General features: G+C 44.2%; 1 protein-coding gene across 1 annotated transcript; it reads right to left on the reverse strand.

The window, feature by feature from the left end:
- Nucleotides 1–13937: 13937 nt before the first annotated feature.
- On the reverse strand, nucleotides 13938–17050 carry ID4 (inhibitor of DNA binding 4). Its single transcript, XM_068960667.1, has 3 exons — nucleotides 16601–17050; nucleotides 16159–16217; nucleotides 13938–15586 (listed from the first exon to the last, which is right to left on the reverse strand). The coding sequence occupies exons 1-2, from the start codon at nucleotides 17048–17050 to the stop codon at nucleotides 16173–16175; spliced, it is 495 nt and encodes a 164-aa protein (XP_068816768.1). The 3' UTR covers nucleotides 13938–15586; nucleotides 16159–16172.
- Nucleotides 17051–17332: the final 282 nt, after the last annotated feature.

The following is a 17332-nucleotide window of genomic DNA, read 5'->3' on the forward strand; positions in this document are numbered from 1 at the left end:
ATTCTGCCACCCACCCCCCACCCCCTGCCGAGTAAGTGAATGTTTCTCAACCCACCGTTTCAGGCACAACAGGATTCTTCAGAACTAGGCTGCAGAGGAACAGATAGGCAATTTGTAGGGCCCAGTGCCAAGAGAAAATGCGGGCCCCATGATCAAAAAGTCTGAAGAATTTCAGGACAATGACAGCAAAGCATTCAGCTACGTGTGGGCTCTTCCAAGGGCAGGACTGTAAACAACCCCACAGGCTACACACCCAGGAAGCCAGCCCTGGTGCAGAGTGAGAGTTTCTGAATGTTCACTGCACTTTAATCTTCTCGGGACCTGATTGGGCCATCAGACAAATTCAGGATTTCTTTCAGCTGGGGTAAGACAGTACCATCCATTCTTTTCCCCACCTGGAGCTCCAGTGGGATCACTTTTCCATCTCCGTGGTCTGAGGGCAGCCATTCTCAATAAGAGACTGCCGTGGGGGTCGGATGGAGCTCAAAGAAGCATGAGAGAGACACACAGAGAGATTGTCATAAAAGCGTAGACAGATATCAACTTTCTGATAGCCCGGGATCCTTAGCCATGGTTTCTCATGGTTTTTCTGAGCACTACGTTGTTGCCATCTTCTCATTCTCCAAAGAACTCCGTGATTTTGAGGGAAGATGACAGTCGTTTCTTCTGTGTTACTTTCAGTGAGCATCTTCTCACCCATTGCTTCCTATTTCAGTTTGCTACAAGGAAACAGGAGAGATGACCGGCAGCCGTGGGGACAGAGCGGTGAGATGCTAACAGGGAGGATTCGGGGAAGAAACCATTATACAGATGGTCTGTGGGAATGATGCAACCACAGCCAAGAGGAGCTGGTAGACAGGTAGGAGGGGGGTGGGGTGAAGGTGTATTAATGAGTTGTACCCAGCCCAGCAGGTCTAACTTCCTGCAAGACCATCTGATCTGTCTGTGACTCTGTCCCCTCTGAGGCTTCCCTGTAGCTCAGACGGCTAAGAATCCACCTGCAATGCAGGAGACCCAGGTTCGATCCCCGTGTCGGCAAGGGAGAAGGGAATGGCAACCCACTCAGAATCCCATGGACAGAGGGGCCTGATGTGCTACAGTCTATGCGGTCACAAAGAGTCGGACACAACTGAGCGACTAACCCTACTACTACTACTGTCTCCTCTGTGAGGACCTCAGCCTGATCATTGTCCTAGAAGGGCAGATGTGTTCAGCTGGACGGGCATTGGGAATGTATTCAGGCACACACCTTCCTTTCAATAATATCCTTAGAGCCAGAAACGTGTGTGAGTACTTTAGGGGAATAAATAGATCAGCCCTGAGGGGCACTGGTCCAGGTGACAAATTGGGATAAGATAAGAAAACAAAACAAAACGGAACAATAGCCTGTCCTGTGATTCATCTGCTGCTTTGTTGTTGTAGAAAATGGTTTTTGCTGTTGACACAGAAGAAAACCGTCAGAGTGGTTAAAGTACCATTATAACACCACTGGAATAGCCCTTGCTGGTCATCAGAAAACCAAGCTAGAAGCTTGAACCTGCCCATCCACCCACTCCGACCCTGACAGGCAGAAGAGGCTCCTGCAGGAAATGGGCTCTGTTTGTGATTGCAGTGTGCCCTAAGACTCAAAAGAGGGCAGCAGATAGCTGACACTGCCTGTCGGACCAGGAAAGCCTGTAACCTGAGGAATGTCAATAGAAAATCTGCAGGTTTATCAAAACTCACATCCTGCAAGGGTTAGCTGAGCCAGAAGTGTGTGCTTCTAGAACTGCGTGTTTAATATCTGTCAAAGCAGATATTTGATTCATGGGATCTAATGAACTTTGGTGATATGGAGGGCAAGTGGGGGCCTCTTGCCCACCACGGAAGCCTCATGCCACGTGATTTAGGGATTGAAAACCTGCGATGCCGATGTCAGCAAAGTCACAGCCGAGACACAGGAGCAATGGCCGTGCAGGATGGTGTGGAGAGACTGCCTGCGTGCTTTGGCGGCCTTGTAAAGAGAGTTGGCTGATATTCTGAAATAAACAAGACCCTCCCCACAAAGAGGGTGCAGTCTCTCCCTACCTGGTAAATTGCAGAGGGACTGAGAATCACAGGATGTGGGAGCAAAGGATTCTCTTACTCTCTCTGAGATTTTCCAGTGCTTGCAGAAGAAAGCTTGTGATGGGAAGGACATGCCCCAGCTCCTGGGAGATTGGGGTTTCAGGGAGGCTGGGGGCAGGTAGGGTGAAGGAGGAAAAACACTGCTGGAGGGGAAGAGGCGTGAAGCACTTGGGCAGAAAGCAAAGCAGAGTCCTTAACCCAGTCTTGCAGAGTTTAGGATTTCATCCCAGGGTTCATCTCTGTGATCCTGTTTCCTAAAAAGACTGATAATCAGGTGCTGATTACTAATACAGCCTCCCAGAAAAGTTCTTCTATGTCATTTGGCAGGGAAAAACCGTGAACAGAAAGGAATTGTATAGTTAAAATCAACCCTGAAATGGTATTGCAAAGCTCATAACGATCTTTTAAAAATATCTGACCTGGTTTTAAGTAATTATTTTCACTCTAGTTCCTTTTGTATTAAAAGCATTTTAAAATCACGTCAAGTTACCTGGAAAACCTCAAATACTTAAAGAATCTAGAAGATGTTGCCTTTTAAAAGTTTAACTCCATTGATTTTGAGCATATTTTTTATTTTTAAAAAGAACTGACGTTTATTTATTTATTTTTTTACTTCTTCAACAAGTTCGATTGCATTGAAGAATTTCCCTTCTGCACTTAGTTGCTTTTTCCGACCCTATGAACCGTAGCTTGCCAGGCTCCTCTGTCCGTGGGGATTCTCCAGGCAAGAATACTGGAATGGGTCGCCATGCCCTCCTTCAGGGGATCTTCCCAACCCAGGGATTGAACCCAAGTCTCCCACATTGCAGGCAGATTCTTTATCATCTGAGCCACCACGGAAGCCCAAGAATACTGGAGTGGGTATCCTATCCCTTCTCCAGGGGAACTTCCCATCCTAGGAATCTGCATGTTATCTTTTTTATTTTATTTTTGTTTCTGTAACCTAGAATTAACAGCTGCTATATTGTCTAGGTCCACAACTGATGCTAGACAAAGGGTTTCTGAGAAACATGCCCTGAAATTTTGGACTGGTTTAATATTAAACAATTACCATGGAGCTGAGGAAATCTGTCCCTTTATAGATGTTGGCAAATAGAGGATTCTCTTCATATGTATCGTATTAAAAACCAGACTTGGCAAGAGCTAACTGCTCTACAGTGATAGTGTATTTCTCTGTATTCTCCAAAATATTGAGGCAGGAGATTAAGGAGATTATTTTTTTACTAGTGTTTCACATGTCATGAAATTAAAGCTGCAAATTGATAAACAAATTAACAGGGTCTCTATTACTCCATAGGATCATAAAGGAAGTCTGGAGCTTTCTTTAAGTGTCCTTGTAGTCTATTTGGAGGCTACCCAGGTGGTGCTAGTGGTGAAGAACCTGCCTGTCAATTCAAGAGACTCAGGTTCTATCCCTGGGTTGGGAAGATCCCCTGGAGGGCACAGCACTCCTCTCCAATATTCTTGCCTAGAGAATCCCATGGACAGAGGAGCCTGGTGGGCTATGGCCCATAGGGTAACAAAGAGTTGGACACAACTGAACAACTTAGCATGCACCCATGGAATCCACTTGTAGAATAACAGAATCCAGAGTAATCCTGAGATCTTTCATCTCAAAATAATTCTAGGCAAAATGATACATTTCTGTTTTCCAGCGCAGTCATCTCCAGAATTTAAAAAAAAAAAAAAAAAAATGTTCTCCTGAACATAGCTCTCTCAGGAATGACCCCAGTCAATCCTCAAATTATAAGTGAAGAAAAAAAGCAAGAAAGAAAAAGAGAAATGGCTGTATTTACACAATTTTTTTGAGAGGAAAATGATCCACAAGAAAAAAGAAATATACATGCAACAAATAAGAACCCGAAGAGAAAAATAACCATAAATCCGTTGAACTTAATAAAGTTAAGGAGACTGCAGGTTGGAAGTCCTGAATTTTGCTGGCAGCTCTGCCCCTCCATTAAGTCATCTTACGAAAGGCTCATTTTTACATTTTAGAGTCTCAGTTTTCTTCTCGGTAAAGTAAGGACATTTGAATTTACTTCAAAATTCTTATTTTATGATTCAGTGAAGTATAGCAATTGACCTTGATTTCTTTACCTTATTGAATTAATCTTGGCTTTGCTGCTACTGCTAAATTGCTTCAGTTGTGTCCAACTCTGTGCGACCCCGTGGACTGCAGCCTACCAGGCTCCTCCGTCCATGGGATTTTCCAGGCAAGAGTACTGGAGTGGGTTGCCATTGCCTTCTCCTGTAACTGCATAGTGATAAACTTTAGTTTATGATAAAGCATAGCTATCAGAAATTATGTTAAACATGCATTGTAAAAGGTACACTTTTCTAAGCCATGAAGAGATACACAATTTTTAATGCTGTTTTTAATTTTCGTTTCTCTCTTAAATGCCACCTGGACTCTTGTGTACCACTCCAGTGGTATATGTTTGGTTTTCAAAATTGTGTCGCTACCAGGAGAATATTTTTGGGTGCCAGATTATTCAGCCCTGAATCTGGGAGTTTATGTAGGGAGTTGCTCCCTCTGGCCCATCCTTAGCATCTGCCTCAATCCAGTAGCCCTTAGCTATCTGCTAATATCAGAAAGTAGATCACAAAGCAAACAAGCCTTCCGGCTGATCATGTTAACAGCAAGATCAACAGCTAGTAGGCCACCGTTTTAATTTCCTGTAAGCCTTCATCTGTTTTTCTCTGCTTTCTTACCACGGCAGTTCTTTCTTGCTCTTCAGACTCCCACCTTTCCTCAAATCCTTCTTTGTCCATCAACATGTAGGTCATTTATATCTTTTGTATGTAGGTACCTCCGGGTTATTCTGGAGAAAAAGAAATGGCACAGAAAATAGTTTGTGCGTTTAGAAGGTTTAAAATCTTGATTTCCCAGAAAGGTTGATGCGTTGTTGAAATCCTTGCCCTGCATCCTGAGGACCCAGATACACACATCCCTTGCTCCTCCATGCTTGTTAATCCCATTTTCATGTGGGAGGAGGGCAAGCACATTCTTAGGTCTTAGAATACGAATAGAGGTGCGAATGATTAGAAGAAAGAAACTAGCTTGTATTGAATAGTTCATGTGGCTGGCACTAAGTTAGGGGCTTTGCACACATGATCCTCATAAAGAGTCATAAAGACTCTTTCTGATAACTATTGTAATCCCATTATAAAAAAAGTTTTAATACGGCTCAGAGAGGTTAAGTACCTTGCCCAGTGCCACACAGTAAGTGGCAGAGTGCACAACCTAATTCCACAGACTTCCTAATGCTTCCTTTTTTAAAGTTCTTATTCACAGCTTTAGAAGAATGGAAGCCATTGTCTCCACTGCTTTTTATGATTCATAAAAATCATATAATTTTAGCAAGAAGAAATCTATTATGTGAAATGAAGGTACAATTATATCGTATCCCAACTTTACATGCGTATGGTATTTTAACATTTGCTAGCCATGAATTAGGACAGTTCCAAGTCTAACACAACAGATTGGAGCAAGACCAGTTAGACAGTATTTTTTTTACATCATGTTAAAGTTAGTCTCTTAGAATGATATATAATGTACCAGGAGAAATGAAACATTTTTTCCTAAATCTGTTTATCCAGAAGAATCTCTTTACCATTAAAGAAATACTGCTCATTGTTGCCTGTGCAGGCTCATCTTCTCCAGACATTTTTAAAGTCAATACATATATGTGGTAAGGGAACCTAAATTTTGGAATGATGTATAAGAGGGTAGAAATTGATCTCTTTCTTTTGTATCTTTCCTTAGAAAATTTAAGATTCAGTGGGATGGGTAAAACATGATATTGTATTAATCTCTGCTTTTTACTTCACCTGGAAAGTGAGAGTGTTAGTTGCTCAGTCATGTCTGACTCTTTTCGACCCCCATGGACTGTAGCCCACCAAGCTCCTCTGTCCATGAAATTCTCTAGGCAAGAATACTGGAGTGGGTTGCCATTCCCTTCCCCAGGGGATCTTCCCGACCCAGGGATCAAACCCGGGTCTCCCGCATTGCAGGCAGATTCTTTATCATCTAAGCCACCATGGAAGGAAAAATTGGAAAGTGCTATAAAAAGAAGGAGAAACCCACCATGCGTGGCATAGCAACAACAGCCTAAACCTATATGGCATTTTATGGCTTACAGTCCTGTTTCTTGAAGTGGGGTTCCTGGGAGACTTGCCTTAGATTCTTGGGGGAACACTGACATGCAGATTCCTGGTTCCGACACTATACCTGATGAGTCAGTCTTGGTGGAGGGGAGGGACGGAGGGGTGGAACTCAGGAATCGAAAACTGAAAACTCTCTCCAGATGTATTTTTTATTTTTTGGCTACGTCAGGTGTTAGTGGTGGCATGTGGAATCTTCACACTTGCACTCAGGCTTCTCTCAGGTGTAGTGTGTGGCAGGCAGGCTTAGTTGCCCTGCCAGCATGTGGGAATCTTAGTTCCCTCTCCAGGGATGGAACCCACATCCTCTGCATTGGAAAGTGGATTCTTCACTACTGGACCACCAGGGAAAGTCCCTCAGATTTTTTTTTATATATACCAAAATTATAACCATTGTCTTATAAAATTTTCACATATGTTACTTTCTTTGTACCTTTCAAGAAACCTCTGTGCAATAATAGGTAATTCTCATTTCACAGATGAGGCTATTGGAACATGGAAAAGTTACTTGTCTGAGGGGACACAGCTAATTAGTTGCAGAGCTCTGAGTAGCATCCACTTCTTTTGCCTTGACCACATAGTCCATGACCCCTCCCACACCACGCTGCTTCTGTTGAATGGATGCAAGGGATAAAACGCTGGAGGATAACACAGGATTTGGGCTTCCTGGTGGCTCAGTGGTAAAGTGTAGGAGAGCCAGGTTTCATCCCTGGGTTGGGAAGCGGCAGATCCCTGGGAGAAGAAAATGGCAACCCACTCCAGTATTTTCTGCCTGGAGAATTCCATGAACAGAGGAGCCTGGCAGGCTACAGTCCATGGGGTCAAAAGAGTTGGATATGACTTAGCGACTGAACGACCACAACCTAGGGTTCAAGTCTCATGCTTTCTGTTGTTGGATCTAAAAATTCACCAAACCGAAAGTCACACAGATTTCTTACTATGTTTCCTTCCAGAAGCTTTCTAGTTTTCCACGTTACATTTAGGTCTATGACCCATTATGAGTTATTCTTTGTGAAAGGTGTAAGCTCTGAAACTAAGTTCATTTTTTTCTTTTTGGCACGATGTCCCAGCATCACTCATGGAAAAGACTATCCCTGCTTCACAGAATTGCCTTTGCTCCTTTGTCAAAGAGCTTTGATTCTTGTTATAAAAGTACTTTACCTCTGTTCTCCTTTTTAAAGGGCAGCCAGAATACAACAATTGAAAGATCTCTGGAGAAGGGAATGGCCACCCACTCCAGTATTCTTGCCTGGAGAATTCCCTGGACAGGGGAGCCTGGCGGGCCACAGTCGACAGGGTCTCAAGAGCTGGATACAACTTAGCAGCTAAACCACCAACCATGAAAGAAATACAAGGCAACCAGATCAGTCCTGCATTTAATGACTACTTGCTTAGGATTTGGACTCCATCTTTTTAGGAGACAGCATGGGGCAATTTGTAGATGAGAATATGAACTGAAAGAAACCCCCTAAGAGTATACTGGGACAGAATCCATCCATACTGAGGTTCGTGGTCCTGGATTAGAGATGGAAAAAACCAGGTTCTAGATCTGACTCCACCATTCACCTCTGGGTCATCTTCTGTCTCCTTCACTGGAAAACGGGACACATGCTGCTGCTAAGTCACTTCAGTCGTGTCCAGCTCTGTGGGACCCCACAGACGGCAGCCCACCAGCTCCACCGTCCCTGGGATTCTCCAGGCAAGAACACTGGAGTCGATTGCCATTTCCTTCTCCAAGGCATGAAAGTGAAAAGTGAAAGTGAAGTCGCTCAGTCGTGTCCGACTTTCACGACCCCATGGACTGCAGCCTACCAGGCTCCTCCGTCCATGGGATTTTCCAGGCAAGAGTACTGGAGTGGGTTGCCATTGCCTTCTCCGTATAAGACATATGGCAGGTTACTAATTATCTGATTCTGCTTCTAGGGTCCTGGGTCATAGTAGAGGTAATGAAGCTTCCATCTGGAAAAGGGATTCTTATTTGGGCAGCAGGTGTGTTCTTTCAGAACTGACTCATGAGGAGTCACTGCATTTCTTGTGGTTGATGTACCCCACATCCTGGGAAACAGAGTAGCCTATGACACACTTAGAAACCCCATTGCACCATCTTCCTGCTTACACCCCAGACCCATCACATCCCACACCTGTGTGTGGTCATTGCTCCATGTTATCACATCTGGCACTGAGGTGTCTTTGTTTATTTATCCCAACTTGGGTCAGAATTGTCTCTTGTTTCTTGGAGACCCAGCATCTGTTCAGCCTCTCCTGTCTTCAGCCCTTCCTTCTGATTCTCTCTGCCCAAGGCTGACCACACACTCCCTCACTCTCAAGAGCACACAGCTTATCTGTTTTCCACATTTAAGGCAGCCAAAGGCTTTCAGAGATAATGAAAATCTCTCAACTGCACTGTTGAGTTGTAAGGAATTTGCTAGATTTGCTGGCACGGAGAGTTACAGGAATGTTCTTCTAGTACTTTGTGGTCTGGAATCCCTAGAGGGTCAGGAAGCTACAGGAAACACAGACATGTGAAAATAATTATACTATAGCATGGGGTGTGTTGGCTCTTTGGGGGATGAAGGGGAGAGGCATCTTATAATTCTTGCAGAAGAGGTGATGGTTGGGTATTACAGGATGGGAAGGAGGTCAGCAACAGCCTAGACTGGGAGTGTGGGTGATGGGATCCAGGCGGGGGTAACACCACTTGCAGTGGAAAGAAAGCACAAAAAAGTGCACCATTTTGGATGTAGCTAGTTCCGCCCTACCCACGGATGGGCAAGTGGACTTAGCTGGTTTGGCTGGCAGGGCAGGTCCCCTCTCCCACTCCCACCCTCCATGTTGCATGTGTGTCCTTCTTGAGCCTGCTCTTTTGTTAACTCTCGGGAAATCAATCATGCTGTGTCAGGACTAGAGAGAGAAGCCTGCTCTACTGGCTAGTATCCACCAGATGAGAACTTTGGTGCAGCTGAAGCATGCAAAAGTGTTAGTTGCTCAGTCATGTCTGATACACTTTGCGACGCTATGCACTATAGTCCTTGAGGCTCCTCTGTCCATGGAATTCTCCAGGCAAGAATACTGGAGTGGGTAGCCATCCCCTTCTCTAGGGGATCTCCCCAACCCAGGGATTCAACCCGGGTCTCCTGCATTGCAGGCGGATTCTTTACCAACTGAGCCACCAGAGAAGCCCGCAGCTGAAGTATAGACTATGCTTAAAGGCAGCCAGAAGTAAAGGAGAGAAAGGACTGATGGAAATGCGAGTTGAAAGATCCTTCCATCCAGGTCACTGGGGCAGGAAGAGGACCTTGCTTAGCCCTGGGTTCTGTTTTTATCTTATGGTCCAGCTCCAAGGAGGAAGCCAAGCACCCTGTGTGACTATGGGGACTTGAAGGAAGCACGAGGATTGCTATGCTCATCCTGCAGTAGCAGCGACTTTTAGGAACAGAACTGGCTGGCTCCCTGATCTTGGACTTCCCAGCCTCCAGACCAGGGAGAAATAGACATTTATTGTTTAATCCATCCAGTCAATGCTACTTTCTTATGGCAGCCCAAATTGACCAAGGCAATAGGAAATCCAGAAAGAGGGACAAGTTTGCAGAAACCTTAAATGCTGTTTCAACTCTACTGCACTTCAGTGGCAGAGAGGACCAGAGGCAGGTAGATATGCTGGTCTCAAATTCAACTGTGAATCACTGTAGATGAAGCAGCAACTGAGTAACTGAGAGCATTGGGAAGACAGATCCTCTGTTAATGGGCTTCCCTGGGGGCTCAGATGGTAAAGAATCTGCCTGCAATGCAGGAGGCCAGGGGTTGGATCCCTGGGTTGGAAGGATCCCCTGGAGAAGGGCACGGCAACCCACTCCAGTATTCTTGCCTGGAGAATCCCATGGACAGAGGAGCCTGGCTATAGTCCGTAGTTTTGCACAGAATTGGACACAACTGAGTGACTAAAACTTTAATTCAGTGCAACAAATACTATACCAGGCCCTGGTAAAGCACTGTAGGACATGCAAAGAAGAATCACATATAGCCGAATATTTTAAGGAACCTGTGTGTGTGCTCAGTTGTGTCTGACTCTTTGCTATCCCATGGACTGTAGTTCCTCTGTCCATGGAATTCTTCTAGGCCAGAATCGTGGAGCAAGTTTGCATTTCCTACTTCAGAGGATCTTCCTGACCCAGGGATCCAACCAGCGTCTCTTGTGTCTTCTGCACTGGCAGGCAGATTCTCTACCTCTGAGCCACCAAGGAAGCCCTTTAAGGAGCCTACTTTGTTTAGATTATGGCCTCAAGCTCAGGTTTAACATGTGCAAAAGTATTTAGATTTATTGCTGAAGTAAGGTGTAAAATTATGTCTACAAATTTAGATCTCTTCCTCTGGCTTTCTCTGAGGTTTTCCATGTAAGTTAGTTCCCCCCCACCCCCCCAGGCCTTTTCTTTCTTTTTTTCTTCAGATTTCTTATGAGATTAAGCCAAATTCTAGGAGATGATAAACATGAGAATTGATTTACTTGCTCTTTATTTTCTACCATTCTTTATGCTTAAACATGACATGACTAACTCACAGCAGTCCAAACAACGAAGGGTACATCTTCATGGAAATCGCCAATCTTAGGAGTTAAAGTGGAGAATGGAGGAAGGTTAAAACAATTTACTTATTTTTTAGAGTTAAACTTCTTTTTCAAACCTATTTTTCTGTATGTTGGTTAACTATTTTTAGATAAACACACACATACACACAGTTACAGTCTGTCCGTTGACTGCTAAAATTTATGAAATGGGCAGTAGATATTTTAAAAAATGCTTAAAATATTTAAGAAAATATTTAAGGAACATTCTAAAATACATGAATTTGCATGAAGAACAACTGTAGGACTGCAGTACCTTCTTTTGGAAATTAAACATTGGAATAAAAGATGAAGTTTTAGAATGTGAATTTAATATGCATGCTAAAAGTGCTAATACGCACTTTTTATCATCATGAATTGAGAAACAGTCATTTAAAGCAAATAATGGTATCCTGTTTCAACAGGAATTTGCATATTTTGCCAATACCTTGGTAATATTTTAGGAAATCTCTTTCTAAAGTATGAGATTTCCTATTGGAAAAACATTCAGATTCAGTGAATTCATATGGAAAATTTGTCTTCGGTCTCTTTATTTAAATATTTTAAGATCCTTTTCAATCACATTTAGCCAGTGGAATACAGGTAACATATTTTGTTCTTCTTCCCGAGAAACTGATGTGTTTACTCTTTTAAGGACTCAAAGGGGCTTTTCAAATTAACTTCAGTTTTTATGGCCCCTTTTTCATAACCCTTGTGTGAATTTATTGTGGAGACTTATGAATGACGGAGTCAATTTCAGCAGCTGACTACCGAATTGCTTTGCTTCGGTGAGTATAAAAAAACTTTGGCAATGTGTTCAGACCCGAGTTTAGCGCCTAAGCAAAATTTTTTATAATAGCCAGGATATAAATCATCACGAAGGAGGCACTTGAACACAGAAACACACTTTTTAAAAATTCATCAAAAATTTGAAAAGCACTTTTAATTAAGTTTCTACGACTGCAGTTCATCTCTCTGGAACAAATGAGTTCCCTTTTGTAAGAGTTTTATCTTTTCAAGTATCTATTGTATCATTGCTCAAGGTAGAACTCGAAGTAAAATTACAATTTTAAAACCTTTTGGGCAATGGTTCTAATTAATATAATTAATATTTTAGCAAAATGTCATGGGTTGTAATTGAAAGAAACCATCTGGGTCTGAAGAGTACCTACTGAGGGCAACCCTATTAAGATTAATTCTGAGGTGAGTAAATTAATTTCCTGGACTTGCAAAGCAGCAAGGGGAAGCTTTTCCCTCTTCAGAAACCTGGAGGGGTTGGTCCTTGGCCCAGTAGAGACCCAAGGGCTATCTGGGCTGATTAACATACATATAATTAAAGTGCATCAACTAGAAAGACAGAGCCAGTTTTATTTGGTTCTGCACTACTGTGAAATAATTTCTGTCAACATTATTGTGTGTATGTGTATGTGTGTGTGAGAGAGAGAGAGAGAGAGAGAGAGAGAGAGAGGGTTCTAGTTTCCCTGAGGATCATTCTGTTGGCTTTTTGGAATTCTTGCTCCCTCTCCTAGCAGATACCAAAGAGTAAACAAGATTTCTCTAGCATTCAAACTAGATTTCCTTTTCGTTCATATCACCATTTTCAAGCCACATTTTTCATCAGCTGGTAAGGAACACTGTAAATAATTGAGGTGATCCATCAAAAGACCCATTCTTGATCATGAAAAATTGCATAACTCAGTAGAAGTCAATTAAAAACCACAAACTTCAGAACCCTTTGCTCAGTGAAGATTTATTATTATAGAAGGCATTTAATACAACAGATTATGGGGTGAAATTTTTTAAAAGTTCTAAAAATTCAGTTAAAGCTTGACAATAGACAAGATTTATACAATGTCAAAGTATATTAGTTCTTTGAAATGAAAGTTTTTTCTCCTTCAACATGAAATGTCTTGAGATGTTCAGGATTTTAAAACCACAATGAGAAACATCTCACCACGGGATGTTTTTTTTTCCCTTTGTAGGTATAAACGATTCTTACTCTTTGGTTGTGCCTTTACATTAAAGGCAGACAAACTAAATGAGAGAAGTCAGAGTATTTTTCTGTGAAACCAATTATCTGAATCATTACAACTACATAGATAAATGACAAATGTTTTTATTTGGTTACTTGGTTAGGACACAGCCAACATTTAATAAAATGTATTATCTTATACAACTGCATATAAATTTAGTGAACAGTGACTTAGCTTCTTTAGAGACATTCAGTGCTATGTGAGTGGCTGAGGGGAAAATGTCAAGTCTCTCAAATGTAACATCCATAATACTTTTTTCCCTTTTAGTGGTTCTTCATGCCCCACATATGAAATTAATTAAGGAGCAAGACTTATCTTCAAAAATCAAAAATATTCATTTTGAGATGTACAATCTCCCAGCATAAGTTTAAGCTCTGCTTAAAAACTTAAGGATATGGTAGTTAGGCCTGACAAATGCCTAACTCCAACCAACAGAGCACATGTGACTTGCTTCCTACTGAAATTAAGCTGCCAAATAAAAAGGAGGGATTGTCCCCTTTCTTAATAACAAAGAATGCAATCGTTAGAATTCTTCAGACTTGGAATTCCAGCAGTGTTCTTGTGTTTTCCTCGATGTGTGACAAGAATGAATAACATCAAAAATAAAAATAAACCTCATCTAAACAAGTGGTCCTTTGACTTTATAAGTCTCAACATCAAATACATCAAATTCTAAAAATACCTAAGACCAGTGAAATGTCAAAGCTGAGGGGGTAACATGAAGGAGACAGGGGACAGATTTTTTAAAATCTTACGTTTTTAGAATCTATTAACTTTGTTCATTTCTGTTGAGATATTGCCATTTCAACTGACTACTAGAGGCCATATTTCATATTCATATAAATATTTGACTTTGACCTCATAAAAAGTCCCTTGGGTTTGTAATACTTTTATTCTTGTATAAGCTGAAACAAATCCTTTCCTTTTAAAAATCAAACAGACCACGTTACACACACAGTTGACTAACTATTTACAAAGCACCCAATTAAATCCTACTTAAGTCTCACTCTAAAAATTCCATCTAACTGGTGTGTAGAGCACTGATCACATTAAATGCATAATGTTCACAAGCCCTGACAGTCCTATCTAACCCAGAATATACTACCTTCCTTCAAGAGAAAAGAAAGTCTTAAAAATAAGTGTTAAGGTTTTGAAGAAATGAGACCAGAAATCACGGTACAAGACAGATAAATCTACTTTAATAGTCACATGTAAAAGTTACACATCACAAGAGATTGGACAGTAGTTTAGCGGTTAACTAACATAGCTATAGTGAAAATCATTTTTATAAAAAAATAATCTAGATGCGGTCATCAGAATTTTTGGTCTACTTAAGTTAATGTTTGAAGATCGACTTTTATCCCTGCTTGAAGGATTTGCCATTATGCCTTAAATTTTTTTTTTCTCCCACTGTTGCCTATTAATATTCTTTGGAGGAAGGAAAGCAGAAAGTGTTCATTGCCAAGAGTTTGTCCTTTGGTAGCAAGCAGAGAACGTTTTTCATTTCTATGATTTAAATAATCTGTACAGACATGAAACTCAGTGACATTAAGCTTTAGTGTAAAATGAAGAATGATAAGCATTTTTCCACTTTGATAAAACAGTAGATTTCATAAACTCATCAGGATCCAAGCATTTCCCCATCCCATAAGCAAAATCATTCCGAATCCATCTTGACCTCGGTTAAAAAAGGAAAAACAAACACTTACTCTTTATATATTACACTATCAAACCCTGTACTTAAAAACTGATAAAGCGCATTTTTCACATGTAGGCTTCAAATACAAAGATTTCGATCTAGGTTAAAGAAAACACATTTGAATGGACTCAGAACAAGTTTATTTTGTGATTAAACATCTCATGCAGTCATGCAGGATCACTAGCTATAACTGTTACTTCCGAGTCTACCGGCCACCAGGCAAAACAAAAACAAATTAAGAGCCAGACCAAACAGAAAAGACATTCAAGATTATCAAGAGCTCTTCAACTGAGCTGAAAAATAATTTTCCAAAAGAAATATTCCCACAGATTAAAAAAAACCACACACATAATATTTACAAAAAATATTTAATTAAAAATATCTTATAATTACAGTAGTCTATTAAAGCATATACTTTCTCACACTTATAGAGCATCTCTATATATACATGGTATGAAATGTCACTCAGTTATCTATACAATATGTAACATTCTTGCAGGGAACACAAAGTTCCCTGCCTCCGTATAAACATCTATTTTAAACAATAGATGTCAAAAAAAAGAAAAATATCTACAATGCTCTGGTATATTAGTAAAGCTTCAAAACAAAAATTGAGCTCCTTGGTCACAAAGTCGGTTTCTAACAGTCGGATTTACTCTTGATTCTTCTATTTATCAGTCCTGTCACACTTAAGCTTAAAAGTTTAACTGCACCTCCAAAAAACACAAAAAATGTACAATTCACAGCGGTTATAAATGGGACAAAAGAGAATACGTATGTAGAATGTTTATGAACGTGCAAAAAAAATTTAACAAAAATGAAAAGTTTTATTTTTCTTCCCTCTCTCTTGGAATGACGAATGAAACGTTTCTAAGATTTGCTGATCTTTTTGTTATTTTTCCTTCCTCCGGTTGGCTTTTTCTCTAACTTCTGCTCTCTCCCCCTCCCTCTCTAGGGCTCCTGGCTCGGGCTCAGGCGGCCGCACACCTGTGGAAGAGGAATGAATAGAGGGGGTGTGTGAACCTTCCCGCTGCAGACTAACTGGCGCCACCGACCAAACTCAAGACATGCTTGATCAACAACCCAAAACAAACCACCGGGTCAGACTACACCCGCAGTCCGCCGCCCGGCCCGGCGCCATGCAGGCAGTCGCGAGCCCCCGGGAAGCCCGCGCAGGGCACCCACTCCGGGGACCCTGCCTGTGTCCTCTTTCGTGGGTTTCAGACTGCACGGGGCGGAGGGGGTGGGCGACATCGGGCCCCACGCCCACGAGGGTACCCTCACTTCGGCGGGGAGACCGGCCGATCACTGGGGGCGGCGGGGATACGAGGTGATCCGTCCCCCAGTTCTCGAAGCTAAGTATGGGTTCACTTACTAAATGGGTGGCAGAGAGAGAGAGAGGTGAATCTTCCTTGGGAATCTGCCCTCAGAAATGCTGGGGCGGGGGGTGGGGTAGGGTGGGGGGATGGCAAAGAACACCACTGTGCCTGACACCGGAAGGCCCCGGGGACGGGATGTCTCTGGTGACCGGCCACCCGAGAAGGGAAACGCGCGCTCACCTGGGACGCGCGGCTCAGCGGCAGAGAATGCTGTCGCCCTGCTTGTTCACCGCGCCGGCCTGGAACAGCAACCGACACCGAGGGAAAGGTTAGCGGGCGCCCCCACCGCGCTCCTCCCGGTCTTCCTCATCGGTTCCCGGAAGCCAGGCTGGCCCGCCGACGCATGCCCCCACCCCAACCTGCAGCCCCAGGGGGAGACGCCCCTTCCCCGGGGGGCACCGAGTGGACTTGACAGCCCAGGAGGCGCCCAGCCCCTGGTCCCCGCCCCGCGCGCCCACCCGGCCGGCCCCCAAGCTTGCTGCACCCAGCCCCCGGGAGGAACGGCAGGACGAACTGTCACTCTCCGCCGCCCCTGCCCCGGGGAAAGGGAGCGCCCGCGTGCCTCCACCCGGCCGTCGCCCTCCCCGCGGACGCCCGCGGCATCCGCCCCGGGGCCTCTCACCGGGTCGGTGTTGAGCGTGGTGAGCGGGGTCCGCGGCGGCGCGGCCGGGCAGGTCCCGGCCGGGAGGTGCGGCGGCGCGGGCGGCGGCGGCTGCCTCAGCAGAGCCGGGTGCGTCTCCAGCGCCAGCTGCAGATCCAGGATGTAGTCGATAACGTGCTGCAAGAGCTCTACTTTGCTGACTTTCTTGTTGGGCGGGATGGTGGGCACCAGCCTCCGCAGGCGGCTGTAGCAGTCGTTCATATCGCACTGCAGGCACAGAGCCGGCTCGTCGGCCGCCGCCTCGGCCGCCTTGCAGCGCGCGGCCGCCGCCGCCGCGGCCGCGGCCGCCGAACCGCCCAGGCTGTGGCCGTGCTCGGCCAGGCAGCGCAGCGCCAGCTCGCCGCCGCCGCCGCCGCCGCAGCCCGACGGCGCCTTGCGGCCCGAGGGGCGCACCGGGCTCACCGCCTTCATCGCGCGCGCCCTGCGCCCTGCGCGAGCGGACCCGCTTGGGCGAGCGAGCGAGGCAGGCAAGCTCCGGCCCCCTCCCCTCGTTGGCGGCCGGCTCCGCTCCCCTCTCTTTCGCGCCCCGCGCTCCTGCTCTGCGCTCGGGGCACCGGAAAGCTCCAGGCGATCGCGCGCCTCACAATTGACCGGAGAATCGCTCTGGGCGACAGCGGGCGACACTCGGCCGGGACCAAAAGGCAAGAAAAAAAAAAAATCAAAGGCACCGGAAAGAAAGCAGCCCACCGGGCG

Source organism: Capricornis sumatraensis, chromosome 22, assembly GCF_032405125.1.
Source record: "Capricornis sumatraensis isolate serow.1 chromosome 22, serow.2, whole genome shotgun sequence".
Taxonomy (NCBI): Eukaryota; Metazoa; Chordata; class Mammalia; order Artiodactyla; family Bovidae; genus Capricornis; species Capricornis sumatraensis.